This window comes from Hyperoodon ampullatus (genome assembly GCF_949752795.1).
Source record: "Hyperoodon ampullatus genome assembly, chromosome: 7".
In the NCBI taxonomy this organism is placed as follows: domain Eukaryota; kingdom Metazoa; phylum Chordata; class Mammalia; order Artiodactyla; family Ziphiidae; genus Hyperoodon; species Hyperoodon ampullatus.
This window is the reverse complement of record NC_136920.1, coordinates 103,349,399-103,370,631: the sequence shown is the minus strand read 5'-3', so window position 1 is coordinate 103,370,631 and position 21,233 is coordinate 103,349,399. Positions and strand designations below refer to the sequence as shown.

At 37.0% G+C, this 21,233-nt stretch overlaps 1 protein-coding gene across 1 annotated transcript in view; it reads left to right on the top strand.

Annotated features, from left to right (window-relative positions):
* The window catches only part of FDX1 (ferredoxin 1), a 34,719-nt gene extending 13,800 nt beyond the window's left edge, over positions 1-20,919 (top strand). Inside the window, exons 3-4 of the mRNA XM_079707669.1 lie at positions 15,741-15,870; positions 20,714-20,919. Coding sequence (XP_079563795.1) covers positions 15,741-15,870; positions 20,714-20,840 — 257 coding nt within the window. The 3' untranslated portion in view covers positions 20,841-20,919. The remainder of the gene's footprint in view (positions 1-15,740; positions 15,871-20,713) is intronic.
* The last annotated feature ends 314 nt before the right edge of the window (positions 20,920-21,233 follow it).

Below are 21,233 nucleotides of genomic sequence, written 5' to 3'. Positions count from 1 at the left end.
TATTGTTTTCTTTGTTTCTATTTCATTTATTTCTGCTCTGATCTTTATGATTTCTTTCCTTCTGCTAACTTTGGGTGTTGTTTGTTCTTCTTTCTCTAGTTCCTTTAGGTGTAACGTTAGATTGTTTATTTGAGATTTTTCTTGTTTCTTGAGGTAGGCTTCTATTGCTATAAACTTCCCTCTTAGAACTGCTTTTGCTGCATCCCATAAGTTTTGGATTGTCATGTTTTCATTGTCATTTGTCTCTAGGTGTTTTTTTCATTTCCTCTTTGATTTCTTCAGTGATCTCTTGGTTATGTAGTAACGTATTTTTTAGCCTCCATGTGTTTGTGTTTTTTACATTTTTTTCCCTTTAATTCATTTCTAATCTCATAGCGTTGTGGTCCTAAAAGGTGCTTGATATGATTTCAATTTCCTTAAATTTACTGAGGCTTGATTTGTGACCCAAGATGTGATCTATCCTGGAGAATGTTTCGTGCGCACTTGAGAAGAAAGTGTGATCTGCTGTTTTTGGATGGAACGTACTATAAATATCAAATCTCTCTGGTCTATTGTATCATTTAAAGCTTGTGTTTCCTTATTAATTTTCTGTTTGGATGATTTGTCCTTTGGTGTAAGTGAGGTGTTAAAGTCCCCCACTATTATTGTGTTACTGTCGATTTCCTCTTTTATAGCTGTTAGCAGTTGCCTTATGTATTGAGGTGCTCCTATGTTGGGTGCATATATATTTATAATTGTTATATCTTCTTCTTGGATTGATCCCTTGATCATTATGTAGCGTGCTTCCTTGTCTCTTGTAACGTTCTTTATTTGAAAGTCTATTTTATGTGATATGAGTATTGCTACTCCAGCTTTCTTTTGATTTCCATTTGCATGGAATATCTTTCTCCATCCCCTCACTTTCAGTCTGTATGTGTCCCTAAGTCTGAAGTGGGTCTCTTGTAGACAGCATATATATGGGTTTTGTTTCTGTATCCATTCAATGAGCCTGTGTCTTTTGGTTGGAGCATTTAATCAATTCACGTTTAAGGTAGTTAGTGATATGTATGTTCGTATTACCATTTTCGTAATTGTTTTGGGTTTGTTTTTGTAGGTCCTTTTCTTCTCTTGTGTTTCCCACTTAGAGAAGTTCCCTTAGCATATGTTGTAGAGCTGGTTTGGTGGTGCTGAATTCTCTTAGCTTTTGCTTGTCTGTAAAGCTTTTGATTTCTCCATCAAATCTGAATGAGATCCTTACCAGGTAGATTAATTTCAGTAGTAGGTTCTTCCCTTTCATCACTTTAAGTATATCATGCCACTCCCTTCTGGCTTGTAGAGTTTCTGCTGAGAAAGCAGCTGTTAACCTCATGGGAGTTCCCTTGTATGTTATTTGTCATTTTCCCTTGCTGCTTTCAATAATTTTTCATTGTCTTTAATTTTTGCCAATTTGATTACTGTGTGTCTCAGCATGTTTCTCCTTGCATTTATCCTGTATGGGACTCTCTGTACTTTCTAGACCTGGATGGCTATTTCCTTTCCCATGTTAGGGAAGTTTTTGACTATAATCTCTTCAGATATTTTCTGGGGTCCGTTCTCTCTCTCTTCTCCTTCTGGACCCCTATAATGCAAATGTTGTTGCGTTTAATGTTGTCCCAGAGGTCTCTTAGGCTGTCTTCATTTCTTTTCATTCTTTTTTCTTTATTCTGTTCTGCAGCAGTGAATTCCACCATTCTGTCTTCCAGGTCACTTATCTGCTCTTCTGCCTCAGTTAGTCTGCTATTGATTCCTTGTAGTGTAGTTATTATTATTTTTTTTGAGGTTTGCAGGCCTCTCACTGTTGTGGCCTCTCCCATTGTGGAGCACAGGCTCTGGATGCGCAGGCTCCGCGGCTGTGGCTCATGGGCCCAGCCACTCCATGGCATGTGGGATCTTCCCAGACTGGGGCACGTACCCGTGTCCCCTGCATCGGCAGGCAGACTCTCAACCACTGCACCACCAGGGAACCCCCAAGTGTAGTTGTCATTTCAGTTATTGTATTGTTCATCTCTGTTTGTTTGTTCTTTAATTCTTCTAGGTCTTTGTTTAACATTTCTTGCATCTTCTCGATCTTTGCCTCCATTCTTTTTCCGAGTTCCTGGATCATCTTCACTCTCATTATTCTGAATTCTTTTTCTGGAAGGTTGCCTATCTCCACTTCATTTAGTTGTTTTTCTGGGGTTTTATCTTGTTCCTTCATCTGGTACATAGCCCTCTGCCTTTTCATGTTGTCTATCTTTCTGTGAATGTGGTTTTTGTTGCACAGGCTGCAGGACTGTAGTTCTTCTTGCTTCTCCCTATAGTCTTATCACACAGAGATAACCACTAACAGAATCTTTTTCCTCTGATGCCCTAGAAATACAGAAAATTTAATGCCAATACAGTCTTCAGTAGTTTGATATAAATTCTGCACTCATTTATACACTTAGAAGAGAAACTGTGAAGATCAAGGATCCTAATGTGTCCAGAAATTTTGGCATGTAAATACACATTTGAGATAAGCTAAACTAGGTTCACAAAAGATAGAGTGAAGACTCAGCCACTTTCTAGAACAAAGATGACAGAAATGCAATCAAGAAGTCTGAAATATTATGTTTATAAAGGAGAGGTTGCGATAACAACATTATAGGGGCAACTGTTTAATTCATTTCTAAAGTTGAATACAGGACACCCTTTACATATTACCTTTGTTATAGTCGTGCTCATAGGTGAACACCATATGCAGATGAGGGTGGCCAAGTACAGAGTGTCTGTACAGTTTCTCCCTGGATGATCTTATCCCTTCTGTGACCTTAAATCCCATCCAGATGCTCATAGACTCTTTTTTTGTGTGTGTGTAAAATTTACTTTATTTATTTATTTAATATCTTTATTGGCATATAATTGCTTTATAATGGTGTGTTAGTTTCTGCTTTATAACAAAGTTAATCAGTTATACATATGTCCCCATATCTCTTCCCTCTTGCATCTCCCTCCCTCCCACCCTCCCTATCCCACCCCCCTAGGTGGTCACAAAGCACCGAGCTGATATCCCTGTGCTATGCAGCTGCTTCCCACTAGCTAGCTATTTTACGTTTAGTAGTGTATATATGTCCATGCCACTCTCTCACTTTGTCCCAGCTTACCCTTCCCCCTCCGCATATCCTCAAGTCCATTCTATAGTAGGTCTGCATCTTTATTCCCATCTTGCCCCTAGGTTCTTCATGACCATTTTTTTTTTAAGATTCCATATATATGTGTTAGCATACGGTATTTGTTTTTCTCTTTCTGACTTCACTCTGTATGATAGTCTCTAGGTCCATCCACCTCACTACACATACTTCAGTTTCGTTCCTTTTTATGGCTGAGTAATATTCCATTGTATATATGTGCCACATCTTCTTTATTCATTCATCTGTTGATGGACACTTAGGTTGCTTCCATGTCCTGGCTATTGTAAATAGAGCTGCAATGAACATTTTGGTACATGAGTCTTTTTGAATTATGGTTTTCTCAGGGTATATGCCCAGCAGTGGGATTGCTTGGTCGTTTGGTAGTTCTATTTTTAGTTTTTTGAGGAACGTCCATACTGTTCTCCATAGTGGCTGTATCAATTTACATTTCTGCCAGCAGTGCAAGAAGGTTCCCTTTTCTCCACATCCAGTCAGAATGGTGGCCATTCTGACTGGTGTGCAGATGCTCATAGACTCTTAAGTTTACATTGTTAGCTCACACCATTCCTGTGAGCCCTGGACTTATAGATTCAACTTCCTACTTTATGTCTTTTCTTGGAAATTACACAGGCATTTGAACAAGTCAACATATTTAAACAGATTTTGATTCTTTTCCCCCACACTGAAACTTACCTTTCTGAGAATCTTTTCTGCCAGTAGTGAGCATCACTCAGGTGCTCCAGCCTGAAACTGGAGAGCGTCTTTTATTCTTCCTTCTTCCCTATCCTCTACCTTCAGTCCATCAGCAGCTCCTGTCAGATGTGCTCCATGTATGTCTCCAGTGTGTCCTGTGTTCACCATCCCTGCAGTCACTACTTGGGGCTGGCTAGTTACTATGTTCCAGGAGTTGCACTACTCTGCTTCTGCTCTTGAGCCCAGCAGCTAGGGTGATTCATCGTAATGCACATCAGACAGGTTTCTTGATTTAAATCCATGAATAACTTTTCATTTAGGATAAAATCCACATTCCTTACCCTAGCCTAAATGGTTCTGCATTAACTGGCCCCATCCGCCTTTCTTCCTCTCCCCCATTTCTCATTGTTCTTTCTCTCACTTTGGCCCCACTGGCCTTTTATCAAGAGCTGAACTCACCCAGAATTTCTAGCTTGGAGACTTTGTACACGCTTTGCATTTTTTTCTACCTGGGACACTTCCCTCTCACTCCACCCTGAATATCCTGTATGTGTTTGCTTTTTATCCATCTGGTTTCAGTTTATCTTATATTATAATACTTCCTTAGTGGGGCTTTGCCCAACTACCCAGTCCAAAATGTTCTTTCATTACCCTGAACCTGTTATTCTCCATCACAGCATCCTGTTCAGTTTTTTCATGGCATTTATCACAACCTGTTAATTATATGTTTGTTTACCTGTACATTTTTCTCCTAAGAGACTATGATGAAGGATAAAATCATCCTTGTTTTATTTATATATGAAGTGAAGTAATGAATGGACAAGTGAGTAAAAAGGGACAATTGTAAATTTTGGAAGCAATACATTTATGAACATTCCTATCCAGCTTTTAAATTAATGTAGATTTTTTGAATCTTTAAGTTTTCAGAGTGTATTATAGTATTCTGTCACTAGGGGGCAGTTACACCTCTCTGATCAAATTTACCTAGTTTATTATCTCAGACTTTGTTTTTTTCTTAAATATTACGTATTTCCTTCATGTGTCTGGAGGGAAATTATTCAAATTGGGTGACCCTGATAATGATCATATAAATCTCTATTTATTTGTATCATGTTTATTGACTCCTTATTAACATACTATATTTCTAGCTCTGGTGGATCAAGGTTTACTCTAGAAAATTAGGTTTTATAGTTTTATATAGTTTCATATTTTTAATATATAATATTTCCACATAGCTATCCCCTGGAGTTTTGTTTGGGAAAGGGGTTAGGCAGTCTATCTTGTCAGCATCATTACAGATCTCCAAATTATCTTAGTATGGTTACACACACACGAAACAATCTTTTCCTGGTGGAAAACTCTCAAATTACATGAAAGGAGAAATAGTCTGCAGATAGCTAATTTTCTCTGGGAATTAGTTTTATGGCAGGAATTTCTAAGCTTTTGTGCAAAACCTTAGTATCAGTCTTTTTTTTTAAAAAAACCTCAGTTCAGAGTTTTATTCATCATCAACCTTGAAATTAGCCAGTAACCATGCCTTACTTATTCTTTTTTTTTTTTTTTCTGTACGTGGGCCTCTCACTGCTGTGGCCTCTCCCGTTGCGGAGCACAGGCTCCGGACACACACAGGCTCCGCGGCCATGGCTCGCGGGCCCAGCCGCTCCGCGGCATGTGGGATCTTCCGGGATCGGGGCACGAACCCGTGTCCCCTGCATCGGCAGGCGGACTCTCAACCACTGCGCCACCAGGGAAGCCCGCCTTACTTATTCTTAATGTAATTTTTAAATTATGCAAATTTGAAATTGTACAGGTTAACAGTATTAAGGTTCTTACTCTAGTAAAATCAGAAATACTGTGAAAACCAAACCTTTTATCAAGAATCCCATAATTTCAAGCTGGCAGGCTGTGCGAATTATAAATTTTATATTTGCTTCTATGCCTTTTACAATTGTAAACAAATACCTGTCAGCCTTTGTCAGTATCACGTGAACTGTGCTGTTTCCAGACATCCGATGTCTGTGTGATTTTTGTTGACTGTAGTGCTGATATTTTAAACTGTGGTTATAATTTAATATCATTTTAAAGCCTATAACAGTTTCAGCCAAGCATTCATAAAGCGTTAATGCCGAAAAATGCATCTGAAAGCGAGTTATTTTGGGACAGAAGTTAAATGTGACAGAATGCAATGAAGAAAGCCAAAAACCTATCATGATTTGTATTACTGTTAATTTAGGAGACAGAACTGAATCATTAGCCAGAATGCCAACAATATTAAAGCAGCACTAAACTGTACATACCTTTAAGTTCATGACAGTTGATGTGTAACCAAGCAAGGATGATGGATAAAATGCTGGCATTAGGGGCTAATACGGCTGTAATGTGTCCCTAAGTCAGTTCAGATTATCGTCTGTTGTAAGCCATGGAGTATCTTTGATTATTTGAAAAGTGGACATAGTAATGTAAAAAGTTTCACTTCAAATGTTTGTTCTAAGTATATTTTGCAACAAAAATATGATATGAGGATTATAGATTTACAAACTATAAGAACCCACTCCCTACTTTACATTTTGTTTCATTGAGAATATAATTCGAATTATGGGACTTCAACAATTTCAAATCTTTGAGAATGTATTCCTCATAAAATGTGATCACTTTATGTTTAATATATGTGTATGTATCTCTGTATTTACATATGTATATACACACACATATGTAGACATTTCCCCTATTAATTTACTCTTACATAACCAACCACTTACAAAGACACTAAAAGCTGACAGCTGTCAGTACTGCTTTGGGGCTGTATATAAGCATACGTCACATAACTTTCGCACTTTCAGTCCCCAACTCTCCACATGTATTATTATATCAGTGTACCCATATTTTGATCAGCTTTCAGTTTTAGATTGAAGGTTCTATAGTTGTTGCTTTTGTATCCTTTTTCCTTTGATAGGTTGCCTCCCACTGTGTGCTTTGTAGAGTTGTTCCCTGTGTATGTGATAAGCATAAAAAACAACAAACACTTCCCATTTTAGGGATAGGTTTTGTCTACCAAATCCATTTTCAGGTCAACTAGTTGGCATTTGGAATTTGTTTTCCTATGGAAATACTGTTATACACGGTGGCTAAATTTTTCGGGCCAACCCACAGAACCTGTTTCTTCACAACTAACTTAATCACCATTTATAGCCTGGTTTCTTTGAGAAAATGCATTGCAACTTCTAACTTCTAATACCAGATCAAGAACTCCTTAACTCCTTGGGCCCACCTACTGCACACACAAAATGCACACACCCCACATACACTATGGGGACACTCCACTTTGCAGTCTGGCATTGGGAATATATATACTGCTGATTTTCAATGCAGATAATTTCATGTTAGATAGGAACCTGGGAATTCTGTGATGCTGAAAAGGAGTTAGAAGATGAGGCCCAACAGGAACGTTGTGCACTTTGTTCTTGCCTATAGCCTTTGGGTTGTGGCTCTAGTGGAGTTGGGAGCAGCAGGGACGTTCAATAAGGATGTGAACTCTGTTCAAATGGGATATAGAATTGGTGGCAGCTCCCGTGTTTTAACTGAAAACAAGTGGGCAGTGCCAGATCAGCTGTGGTGCAAAATCAGATGCTGATAAAGGATATCTATGAAAAGCCTACAGCTAACGTTATGCTTAAAGCTGAAGAATGAAATGCCTTTCTCCTAAGATTAGGAACAAGGCAGGAATGTCTGTTCTCACCGCCCTACTAACATCATGCTGGAAGTCTTTGTGTAATGAAGCAAAAAAAGAAAAAAGAGGACTTCCCTGGTGGCACAGTGGTTAAGTATCCTCCTGCCAATGCAGGGGACACGGGTTCGATCCCAGGTCCAGGAAGATCCCACGTGCTGTGGAGCAACTAAGCCTGTGCGCCACAACTACTGAGCCTGTACTCTAGAGCCCGTGAGCCACAACTAGTGAGCCCGTGTGCCACAACTGCTGAAGTCCACGTGCCCTAGAGCCTGCGTGCCACAACTACTGAGCCCACTGCAACTGCTGAAGTCCGTGCACTCTAGGGCCCGTGTACCACAGCTACTGAGCCCGTGTGCTACAACTACTGAAGCCCACACACCTAGAGCCCGTGCTCCACAACAAGAGAAGCCACTGCAATGAGAAGCCTGTGTGCCTCAATGAAGAGTAGCCCCTGCTCGCCTCAACTAGAGAAAGCCCACGCGCAGCAACGAAAACCCAATGCAGCCAAAAATAAATAAAATTTTAAAAAATAAGTAAAATAAAATAAAAACAAAATAATGAAAAAAAATTAAAAGGCATACAGGTTGAAAAGAAATAAAACTGTCTTGTTTTTAGATGATGATTTACATAGAAAATCACAAGGAATCTATTAAAAAAAACTTAGAACTAAGTGAGTTTAGCAAGGTCCTAGGATACAAGGTCAACACACAAAAATCAATTGTATTTCTGTGTACCAGCAATGAACAGTTGGAAACCAAAAAAATTTTTTGAAAGAACATTTACAAAAAAACCATTTACAATAGCTCCTCAAAATAAAATTTTGAGGTTTAAATCTAATAAAATATGTATATAGCATCAGTATCCTGAAAGTTATAGAACTCTGATGAAAGAGTGCAAAGACCTAAGTAGTGGAGAGACATACTGTATTCATGGATTGGAAGACAACATAGTAAAGATGTCAGTTTTTATTGATATATAGATTTAATACATTTCCCATTAAAAAGCAGGATTTTTTCTAGATACAGACAAGCTGATTCTAAACTTTTTACAGAAAAACAAATGAACTAGAATAGCCAGACAATTTTAGAAGAGAAAGATAAAGCTGGAAGACATATGTATAGTACAGATCTTAAAACTTGATGCTACAGTAATCAAGACAGTGTAATATTAGCAAAAACATGTAGATGAGTGAAATGGAATTAAGAGTTCAGTGGTAGACCCATTAAAATATATCTAGTTATTTTTTTTTGGAAAGGCTTTACTGAGATATAATTCACATGCCATACAGTTTACTCATTGAAAGTATACGTTTTTTTAATATATTCAGAGAGTTGTGCAACCATCACCATGGTTTTGTTTTATTTTCTAGCTTTATTGAGATATAATTGACAGCTAACATTGTGTAAGTCTAAGGTGTACAACGTGATGGTTTGATACACATCTCAGTTGCAAAATGATTACCACAATAGGGTTAACCTCACATCATTCCTTTTTTGTGTGTGTGTGGTTAAAACACTTAAGATTACTCTCACCAAATTTCAAATGTATAATACAGTATTATATCTGTAGTCACCATGTTTTACAGTAGATCCTCAGACCCTATTCATCTTATAGCTGAAAGTTTACACCCTTTGACCATCCTCCCCATTTCCTTTAGCCCCCACCGCTACTCTCTGTTTCTACGAGTTTGACTTTTTTAGATTCCACATATATCATATAAGTGATGTCATACACTGTTTGTCTATGTCTGTCTTATTTATTTCACTTAGCATAATCCCCTCAAGGTCTATTTATGTTTCACAAATGTCAGGATTTTCTTCTATTTTATTGCTGAATAGCATTCCATTGTGTGTGTATCTGTATACACACACACACACACACACACCACGTCTTATTCATCCATGGCCATACACTTGGGTTGTCTCCATATCTTGGCTATTGTGAATAATGCTGCAGTGAACATGGGAGTGCAGATATTTCTTTGACGTAGTTATTTCATTTCCTTTAAATGCATGCCTAGAAATCAGATTGCTAGGTCATATGGTAGTTCTATTTTTAATTTTTTGAGGAACCTCCATATTGTATTACATTGTGGCTATACTCTTCAGATCTTCTGCCCATTTTTAAATTGGGATGTTTGGTTTTTTTGATGTTGATTTGTATAAGCGGTTTATATATTTTGGAGATTAACCCCTTATTGGTCGTATCATTTGAAGATATTTTCTCCCATTCAGTAGATTGTCTTTTCATTTTGTCAGTGGTTTTCTTTGCTATATGCAAAAAGCTTTTAAGTTTAATTAGGTCCCATTTGTTTATTTTTGCTTTTATTTCCTTTGCTTTATGAGACAGATTTAAAAAGTATTGCTGTGGTGTCAAAGAGTGTTCTGTTTTCTTCTGGGAGTTTTATGGTTTCAGGTCTTACAGTTAGGTCTCTAATCCATTTTGAGTTTATTTTTGTATATGGTGTTAGAGAATGTTCTAATTTCACTCTTTTACATGTAGTATCCAGTTTTCCCAGCACCATTTACTGAAGAGACTGTCTTTTCTCCATTGTATATTCTTGTCTTCTTTGTCATAGATTAATTGACCATAGGTGTGTGGGTTTGTTTCTGGGCTCTCTATTCTGTTCCATTAATCTATGTGTCTGTTTTTATGCCAGTACCATACTGTTTTGGTTACTGTAGCTTTGTAATATAGTCTGAGTCAGGGAGATCGATACTTCCAGTTCTGTTCTTCTTTCTCAAGTTATTTTGACTCTTTGGGATCTTTTGTGTTTCCATACAAATTAAAACAATTTTTGGTCTAGTTTTGTGAAAAATGCCGCTGGTAATTTGATAGGGTTTGCATTGAGTCTGTAGATTGCCTTGGGTAGTATGGTCATTTTAACAATATTAATTCTTCGAACCGATGAACACGGTGTATGTTTCCATGTGTTTGTGTTGTCTTTAATTTCTTTGATCAGTGTCTTATAGTTTTTTGAGTACAGGTCTTTTACCTCCTTAGGTACATTTACTCCTAGGTATTTTATTCTTTTTGATGCGATTGTAAATGGAATTGTTTTTCTTAATTTGTCTTTTTGGTTCCTTGTTACTGTATAGAAGTGCAGGCTGTGACTCCAAAGGCACAGCAACACGGGAGTTTCTTTTGGATGATGAACCTATTTTGTATCCTGGTTATGGTAGTGGGTACACAAACTTATACATGTGTTAAGATTCATAGACCTGTATACCAAAAAGGCAAAAGTCAGATGCTTATTGATTGCGGAGCTCCCTCTAATTAGCAGACCAGGAAACAAATAAATTGGCAGAAATACCCATCATGAAATCATGAGATGAAAAAAAACCAAACAAAAACAGAGTAACTTTTTCTTAAAGTTTTCTTCTCACAGTTTTAGGCTCACTTTTAAAATCTTTTTTCCTCCTAATACCTTTTCCGAGACATGTTTTCACTGTTCTCTAAATTTTTTTTCTTTTTTATAGAACATATAGTTTAAATCTAAAAAAAAAAAAAACCTCCAAAAAACTGCTCAGATTGTCTTATTATTTTGGAGTTTTGCAGGATTGACTATTTCTTCTTATAAGTACTGTCCACAGGGTTTGTAAATCTTTGCTCCACATTTTTTTCTGTAGTGATACTTGTACCACTGTATGACCATATGTGTCTCTGGTTCAGTGGTAGCCATCTTATGCATGCTGAGTTGATTTCATTCTGAGTTTTAAAGTTTCTATTATATTTGAGTTTCTTCCTAGTACAAAGAATAAGAAAAGCATACCTGTTGACAACTTGTGATAGAAAAAGTTTGAAAGGAACTGTAAAATAAGGAGGAATCCTGAGCATGGTGCGTTTACCTAAAGACTAAATATGGGACTAGAATGTATAATGGGAACTTGAGTGTAGGAACCAAAAGTTGATCTTCTGTATATATTCAACATTTGTCAAAATTCTTACTAGAATACTCTCTTCAGCTCTGAACTTGGCAACTTAAGCAAGATGTGGAAATAATTGGCAAGGTTCCTGAGAGGAGCAATGAAAACTATTAGAGAATGAAAATAAAGCCTTTAAGAGAAGGTTAAAAGAATTGAGGTTTCCTAGGGAAGAAAGTGAAGCGCTGGAACACGGATGGTAACTCTTCATTTTGACTGACCAGGTGGCAAAAAAAAGGAATGTCCTAAATTTTCTGGAGGGATTTATTAGCATGTGAACTTTACTCTGCATTCCGAGATGATTGAGACCATATTGTATGCACTCGCTTCTTCCCTGGGCTTTTCTCATGTCACACTTTCTGGTTCTCTCTCTAGCATTTGACACATTTGTATTTTGACTCCTTTTCTTGGAGGGGGCGGGTCTCTCCTTGACTCTCTCAGTTTCTTATCTTTCTTTTCCTCTTTTTCCCCCTCCTCCTTGGTGAAATCTCATGACTTTTGCTTCTGTCTTGTTCATGTCAAATCCATCCTTTACACACAGGCACCAGCAAGATCTATCCAAAATAAACATACCATGTTTCCTACTCAGAATCCTTTAGAAGCTTCCCGTAGCTTCAACAGCAACCACTGTCCTCCAGGGTCTGGATCCAGGAGAGGGGCAGTGAAGTGACAGGTGCTCATAACTCCTGGCCAGAAACATCTCTTGTGTCAACCCACCCACTACGAGCATGCTAGTTTACCCACCGTGTCAGGAAACAGGGAGTGCGCTTATAGGACAGTTCAAGCTCCTTAGGAGAGCATGAGAGACCTCCATGCTTGGTCCCCTGTCTGCCTCTATAGCCCCTAGCACCACATCCCACCCTGGACTGTGAGTTTTGTTTTTCTTGCATCTTCTGTTACACATGGCTTGCAGTTCTCAGGATTTGTCTTTTTTTAATAATAAAAATATGAAGGGAAGTTATAAGCTTTTTAAATTAGGAGAGTTGTTTGGTATATTTTATAAGGAGGTTTTATGTACTTTTTAAGACAAAAGATGCTGGATTTCCTGAATTTTGTCCCATAGTATCTTCAGAGCGATTTGCCATTTTAGTTTTGAGTTTGTCTGGATTGGGTATTGATGAGATAAAAACAGAAAACAAAGTTAGTACATATTTATTGAATACTAGGGAACAAATCCATTAAGAAGTGTAATTGTTCTTTGTGGATTCATAAAATGTTAGAGAGAACAGGCCCTTAGATATCATCTGCTTCAGTCTCTCATGGTACAGATGAGAAGAAAACCGAGGCCCTTGAGAGCCTTGCCCAGGACACAGCAGACAGTATGGCAGATTCATCTAGAGCCCACATGGCCTCAGGGTTGTACTACACCAGTTCTCCTTTTACTGCAGGGGTTTCCTCCCTCCTTCCTTCCCTCCCTCCCTCCCTCCCTCCTTCCCTCTCTTTCTTTCTTCCTACCTACCTACCTATCTGTATTTTTTTAAGCAGAGGAAACTTACTTCTTTTTAAGTAAAATATATCCATTTACCTTTTTCTGTGAAATGCCTCAAATTTATACAAAAATAGAAAAGGAAAGTGCTTGTTCAGATAACCAATTGGTGTGGGTATATATTTGTGTATTACATAAATGTACTGAATATATGTATATATGTGTTTATATATTTAATATTCACATAAGATGAATTAGATTATTGAGTGGCAGGAATTCATAGTTGATTCATTTAACTTCTTGGGTTTAATTCTTACTCTTATGTTTAAAAAAGTTGAATGACTCTTAAGTTTTCTTATAACTTCCAAATCATAATAATTACCAACACTTGAATAGTTCTTATTCTCTACCAGTCAGTTGTGGTTGGAAGTACATATGTTAAGTACACACTCATATGTAATTCTTGCAACTATTATGTGAGGTTGGTACAGTTACTATTGAGGAAATTAAGGCAGGAGGGTGTAGTGGCCCAAGGTGATGCCATTAGTAAAATGTGGAGCTGGGATTGCAGCCAGGGAATCTGGCTCCACAGTCCATGCTTATGACCCCTGTACATCACTGTATGGTGTTTCTGTGCTTTATCTTGTTACTGCTTTGAATGAGCTTTAATAAAAATGAATGTTTAAGGAAGCCTCTCTCTTCTTTCTTGATGTTTTAAAAAATAAAATATGAGTAACAAATGTTTAACTTATAAAAGAACAACTCTTGTTAAAATGATAAATTCGTTCCGAGGAAAATTAAGAAGTTCACTAATTATTGATAGTAGTTCTATTAATATTTTATATAGTGTTTATGGACCAAAAGAATCTAAATCAAACTGAAGTTACTCCTAGGACTCTATAATCTTTACAGTTGTATTGTGGCTTTAAAAATATTATTCAGAAACAAACCAGAATAACTTTTTTAGGTAGAATTTAATGAGAACATGATTCTGGATGATTCTGTTTTGTCAGGTCCTCTTCTGGATGCTGTATTTTAAGAAAAGCCCAACCAGACTGAGGGAAGGGATTTAGAACTATGTCATTACATAAGAAAAATTTGGAGGGCCTGGGTACGCTCAGCCTGGAGAAGAAAGAACATTCTCAAATATATGAACAGCTATTGTTTAGAAGGATTCACTAACTAAACTCATAGAAACAGAGAACAGAAAAGTGGTTGCCAGGGGCTTGGGGGAGGTTGGGAAATAGGGAGGTGAATAGGTAAAAGGATATAAAATTTCATCTCTGAGATGATTAAGGACTGAGGATCTAATGTAAATCATGGTGACTGCAGTGATAACGCTGTATTGCTGAGAGAGTAGAACTTACATGTTCTCACTAAAAATAGTAAATATATGAGGTTACAGATGTGTTAACTAAATGCGAGGAGTCCTTTCACAGTGTATACGTATATCAAATCATCACGATGTATGCTTTAAATATCTTACAATTTTATTTGTCAGTTATACCTCGGTAGAGCCCGAGAGAAAAAAAGGATTTGACTTCATGGGATAGAATTGGAGCAGTAGGTGGAAAGTTACAGAGTGACAGACTTTTAGCTCAGTAGAAGCCGAGTGTGAAATTGGCTGGCTTCATCAGTGAGGATTTCTTTGTCAGGAAGTTTTTAAGCAAAAGCTGGGTAACCCCTGGGAAAAGGATGTTGCAGAGCAGATTCATAGTTTAGTTGGACTAGATGACTTTTTAGTTCCCTTTTCACAGTCCCTGGCATATTAATATGCACTCAATAAATAACTGTTAAATTAGTGCCTTTTCAAAACATGGAACGGGAGAAATATTCTTCTCTCTTTATTTTAAACCAGTGTGACTCTTTTTTTTTTAATGTACGAAGAACTCTTTTTAAATTAATTAATTAATTAATTTTTGGCTGCGTTGCATCTTAGTTGCTGCACGTGGGCTTTCTCTAGTTGCATCGAGCTGGGGCTACTCTTCATTGCAGTGTGCGGGCTTCTCATTGCGGTGGCTTCTCGTTGCAGAGCACTGGCTCTAGGTGCGCGGGCTTCAGTAGTTGTGGCACATGGGCTCAGTAGTTGTGGCTCGCGGGCTCTAGAGCTCAGGCTTAGTAGTTGTGGCACACAGACTTAGTTGCTCCACAGCATGTGGGATCTTCCCGGACCAGGGGTCGAACCCGTGTCCCCTGCATTGGCAGGCGGATTCTTAACCACTGTGCCACCAGGGAAGTCCCAAACCAATGTGACTCTTAAAGTGACTTATTTGATTCCGTCCTGATTATAAGGAGAGATTGAGAGGGAAAAATATTTAACTTTAGATGTCAGTTTGGTTACTTTCTGGTTCCTCTTATATACTGTGAGGCTTTATAAATTGTGTTGCGCTCTCCAGGAAAAGGTAAGGAACTTGCATAGCTGTTATATAAATCATACTATATAAGTTTAAAATGCATACATTTTTGTATGTATGCATATCTGAGTTTATTAACTTGTAAGCTCTTTGGTATTAGGATTTGTATTTTTATGTTTCCTCTCCCAGCATCTAGTTCATACCTTTTAAAAATAATATTTGAAAGTGATTTCAAACTCTGTGTGTGTGTGTGTGTGTGTGTGTGTGTGTGTGTTGGGTTTGGGGGAGTTGTCCCTAATTCTCATTATTATTCAGAAATACAGTCCTATCACTGATGTATGCTAATGCTGATTTTTAAATTTAGAAATTATTTAATTTAATTAATTCAAGTCAATTTTGAGTTGTGTTGAATGTAGAGGGGAGCATATTCAATGTTTGTTGCTTTTGTAGGTGCATGTGAGGGAACCTTGGCTTGCTCCACCTGTCACCTCATCTTTGAACAGCACATATTTGAGAAATTAGAAGCAATCAGTGATGAGGAGAATGACATGCTTGATCTGGCATATGGACTAACAGATAGGTAAGATTTTTGGACCACTTCCATTGTAATAATAATCTAGGAGGATAAAAGTTTTATTAGTTCATTTCTGTCTCTGACCAGAGACATATAATATGCATGCATGTAATAGGGTTCTCCCATGTAGATAGATAACAAGTCACAGACTTTGAATATTAAATATGTGACATTTCTCTTATGTATTCTACAGTTTAACCCTTATGAAACTTTTAACAAAAGTAAAAAAAAAAATTAATTGGAAGTATTAGAAGCATAAGTTCTAGATCCTACTAAATCTTCTTTCATCTATTTTTATTCCAGGAATTAATATTTATCACAATTTAATGAGTTGGGATTAAATTTAATGCTTTTTATGGTATTCTCAGATTTGATAATTGAAAGAAATTATAATGGAAAATTTTACCTACTTGAGAGAATACAATTTTTTAAAAAATTTAATATATAATAGTAATTATGTTAAAATGAATACTTCTGTTTCTAACTGTACATTAAATTAAATTAATCAGAGTTTATTCTTGTTTTTAATAAGTAGAATTACTCTTAAAAGTGGTAAGATTTATAGTAGCAAGAGATATCAAGTGATACTTTATTTTTTTTTTAATTATCTAGTCTTTTGGTTTGAGTTAGGGAAGATAGGTAGTTAATTTACTGTTTCAAGAGACAAGATAACAAGAGTTTATTTAATTAAGGTTGGCTTTGGTGTTTAACTGTAATTTGGTGGCCCTAATGAAAAATAGTTTAAAAAAATAAGGAATAATAGTAATAATCATAGCTTTATTTCATGTGTATCATGTAACCACAATTTTATTAGATCCTTAAGATAAACCCTCTTATCTAATAATTCTCAAAAAGTTTTTAGGTCATTGGTATTTGTTGTGGCTGCCATATGCCTGTCTCCCCTCACATCTTCAGGTGCCACATTCTCTATCAACACGTCCTTTTTTTTCCTAAAGGATAACACACAGAATACACTCAATGTTGTGTTAATTTGGTTCTGAAAATTGTTTCTTTCAATGTGAGGGGTAAATCATAGATAACTGCTTGCCCTTTTATTCAGGTGAAATTTGTAGGCGCATGTAACAGATAATATTCTGAATGAAAAGAAAAAAAAAATGAGAGGAAATGGAGAGCTACATTTAGGAGAGATACATGAGTGTGAGAAGATACAAGAGACCTATTGTAAATGTAAACTAGCCAAGAACTTTGATGATAAAATTCAGAAGTTTTAGAACAAGATAATGGAAAGCAAGAAATAGCTTTTATGGCATTTTATAGCTGATATTCTTAAGTACACAGAATTTTAGTAGAAATGCTTTGTGGGGAAAGAGTATAATGCTTTTCACAGGTAGGATTTAGAAAACACTGACATATTTGGAATGAAAATAATTTTGTTCAAAGATAGAAACTGCATGTAAACTTCTATTTCTAGGGTACCATCTACTTCCAAACAAAGAAACAAGGAAACTCAGTCTTTAGTTCTTAGGTTTATTTATTTATTTATTTATTTATTTATTTACTTACTTACTTATTTGGCTGCACCAGGTCTTAGTTGAGGCACGTGGGATCTTCATTGCCATGTGCGGGATCTTCATTGCAGCATGTGGGATCTTTAGTTGCAGCCTGTGGGATCTTTAGTTGTGGCTTGCAAATTCTTAGTTGTGGCATCCATGTGGGATCTAGTTCCCTGACCAGGGATCAAACCCGGGCCCTCTGCATTGGGAGCGTGGAGTCTTAACCACTTGACCACCAGGGCAGTCCCATAGGTTTATTTTTAAAATTAAGTGCTATGTAAATGTCTATAATTTTTAAGATAAAACAGCATCATTTTAATGTTTATTTTAGGGTGTACTTAACCTTGATTAGTGATGGATTGTTGATACACGGGCTCATATGGCACTTATTGTACTGGTTACATGTCTCCTTTTCCCCATTAGAGCAGAGGCCATGTCTTATTTCATCATTGTGTCTCCATTGCCTGATTCACAAAAGGCGTCACCAGCTGTTTTTGGAATTAGTGGTTGGTAGAGAGATTCAGGAATTATCTGTGAATCTATTTTTGATGGTTGTCATTGCTCCCTGCTACCAATTTCCATGGATAATCTACACAGAGGCCTCAGTTTCCATATTTGTAAAATGAGGATAATAATAGTACCTACCTCATAGGGTTTTTGTGTCATGTCAACTAATAAATGTATGTGAAACTCATTGAACAGTGTCTGGTGAAGAAAGCATTCATTAAATGGTTGTTGTTGGCATTCTGACTATAATAATATTAATTCAAATGCCAGAAACTTACTATAATGCCTACAAACTTAACAAAGATTACTTCTAACCTTCAGAGTTAGGCAGTATTATCACCATTATATAGAACAAAGCTTAGTTCTTGTGGATTTGCTCAAGGCCACACAGCTAAAGAATGACAGAGCCCTGGTTTGAATCAGTTACGTTAGACCCCAAAACCCTTGGTTTTTTACTATTTGAAGCTTCTTCTCTGCATTGAAAACCAAACTTTAGAAGTAAAGTTAACGTAACACCTAGTATATTTCCACTGTCAGGTGTATATGGAGAAAATGTCTTCAAGGTTTGCACAAGTGTGAGATTTTGTAGGATTAATAGTGAAATCAAGGAAGACTTGCTGTCCATCTCCTTCTGTAGAGGTGTAAGACACTTTCTACACTGGTAGACCCTAGAGCCAGAGACCTTCCAGGAGGAAGTAGGGGAGTGAGAACAGCCACAGTGCCACTGCCTTATCTTCTAGGGTTATAGAACCAGCGAGGGCCTTTGGTGCCACCCCTCCCTATGTTCCCCCACACAGTTCTTGTTCTTCTGTTACTACACTTACTTTATTCTGCCCTGTGTCACTGGTAGCTCTTTCTGTCCTGTTCCCCTTACTAAAAGTTCCTTGAAGGCTAGCATTACCCTACTCATCTTTGTATGGACACCAAGAGTAACCAACAGTCTCTCTAGGGCTCACCACAGTCCTAATGAATTTGTCTAAATTGGCTTGCCTTATTTTTTCTCTTGCAGACAGAGCTTAATGCATAATTGAGTATTGTCAAGGCTGTTTCTATTCAACAAATAGGAATTATTGGTAAAAGGGTTTTTTTTTTTATCAGCAATCAATATTTCCCATGGCAGTAGTACTTACTTCTTACTCAGAAACCTCCCAGTGGTCCCTCATTGCTCACCAGTAAAAACCTGAACCCCTTCACTGGTGTTCAGAGCTGTCCATGGCTTGGCCACCTTTCTAGCCCATTACTCCCTTGTCCTCGTCTGGCCTGCACAGCAGCCAGGCCAAAAACCCATATTGCCTCAAACATGCCTTGAATCCCTATTAGCTTTGCCTCAAATGCCTTTCTCCTCTTAAGTTCTAGCCAGCCTTCAAAGCCCATTAGAAACACCATCTCCCCCGTCAGAAGTCAGTGCTTTCTCCTCAGCCCTTTCAGCTTTCTCTCTCTGTGGCATTTGTCACAGTCTCACCTGTTAATTATCTGCAAATGTGTCTCAGCTCTTCTATTTGATTGAAAGTTCACGCCTTAATACTGATATTAGCAACTAATCCTCATGGCAGTCCTGTGAGGAACCCACTTATTATCCATCTTTAGGATGAGGTTGGGAAACTAATATTTGGCATGGTTAAGAAAGTTGCTGGTGAACACGTCATGTTCAGTGCTGGATTCTGGACCACTGCTCTGTTTGGCTCTAACCCCTGCATCCCTGGCACCCAGCATGTAAGAGGTGTTCAGTAAGGATCGAAGTGAGTTGCTGTTCTTTTGCAAACCCACTGACATTTAGTTCTGTGCCTTTTGATGCTCAGCAGGTGCTTGACGAATGTGTTGACAAAACCAAGACCTACATACCACATTCCATCAAATTAAAGGCAGTTTGATTATAAGACTAATATAGTATTTATTTTTATGTGCCGTTAAGAAGGAAAAAGCTCTGCTGATTAAAATGTGGTGTAAAAATGATCTTATCCCTTAACGTTTTATGCATATTGAAAGAGCTATTTATACTTAGATTTAGAGCTATTTAGACAGATTTGTACATCACTGTTTTAAAAGGAAAATGTAAATAAAATTGGTCATAATACTGAAAAAAATAAAAGAAAATGGAATTACAGTTATTCTTCCAATGACAAATATTTACTTTCCTAATATCAATTTATGCTGGGTCTCTGTATTGTTAATTTTTGTTTTGTAATCTTTTGGGACTTATTTTGAATGGTAATGAAATTCAACACATAGTATTAACATACTTCCCATAACTCAATTGAAGGGACACCTCTGTGACTGCCACCTCACAGTGTAGCTGTGATTATAAGATGGCATTGATTTTAAGATGCATTTGGTTTCAGAGATGTTAAAATTGTGGGAAAAATATGCATCTGATAATTGATGATTTACGTCTATGTGTTTATTGCAAATTTCTTGTTTTAAAGGCTTTAAAAAGTGTAGCTTTCTTTCATAGACTGTATGTTTTTAATTATCTGGGAATTGATTAGTCATTCTCTTGGCATTGCTAAAACCTCAGTTCTCTTCTCCACTGCTGCGCCTTCTCATCATTTCATTGCTTGTCAGTCCTGTCACCAAAAAGCAGTAGTTCCAGTGAAACAATTAGTAGAAAGATTAAAATGAAGCTTTGGCGTATCACACTTTTTGTTTTTCATATTTACATTCTGTTATCCTCTAGTTGAAAGGGTTGGATGTATCTTTTTCTACTTAATGGAAATTTAAAAGGTAAATAAATCCCTATGCTTTGGGTAAGAAAAGGTCCTGGTAACTGCATTGCTTTGTGAATAATATATACTTAATACTAAATCATACCTCCCCCCTTTTTTATACAGATCGCGGTTGGGCTGCCAAATCTGTTTGACAAAGGCTATGGACAATATGACTGTTCGAGTACCTGATGCTGTGTCTGATGCCAGAGAGTCCATTGATATGGGCATGAACTCCTCTAAGCTAGAATAAATAGGAATATTTTCACAACATTTTACCTATTTTTATAATTATTTCTTAATGTAATTAAATGAGAACATGGATGAATGCATTTATTATGACTAGATTTATTTCTTTAATTCACCTTGTAACTGCTGAATTTTGTAGTTCTGAAAGAATGCCATCTTTATTTTGATTAAATTATAAAAACAAATCAAATATTAGAAAGTAGTTAATATAATAAAACCTTATATATTTTACCTGTGTTTGATTAGCAACATTAGCAAAATGTTTTCACATAAATCTTATGCCTACTTACCTATAAAATAGGTTAAAAAAAGGTATCATTATCTCTGTTAGACGTGGTGGAGGCAGAGATGTAAAATGGCTTGTCTGGGTCCATACAACAAATTAGAAGGTCAGTAC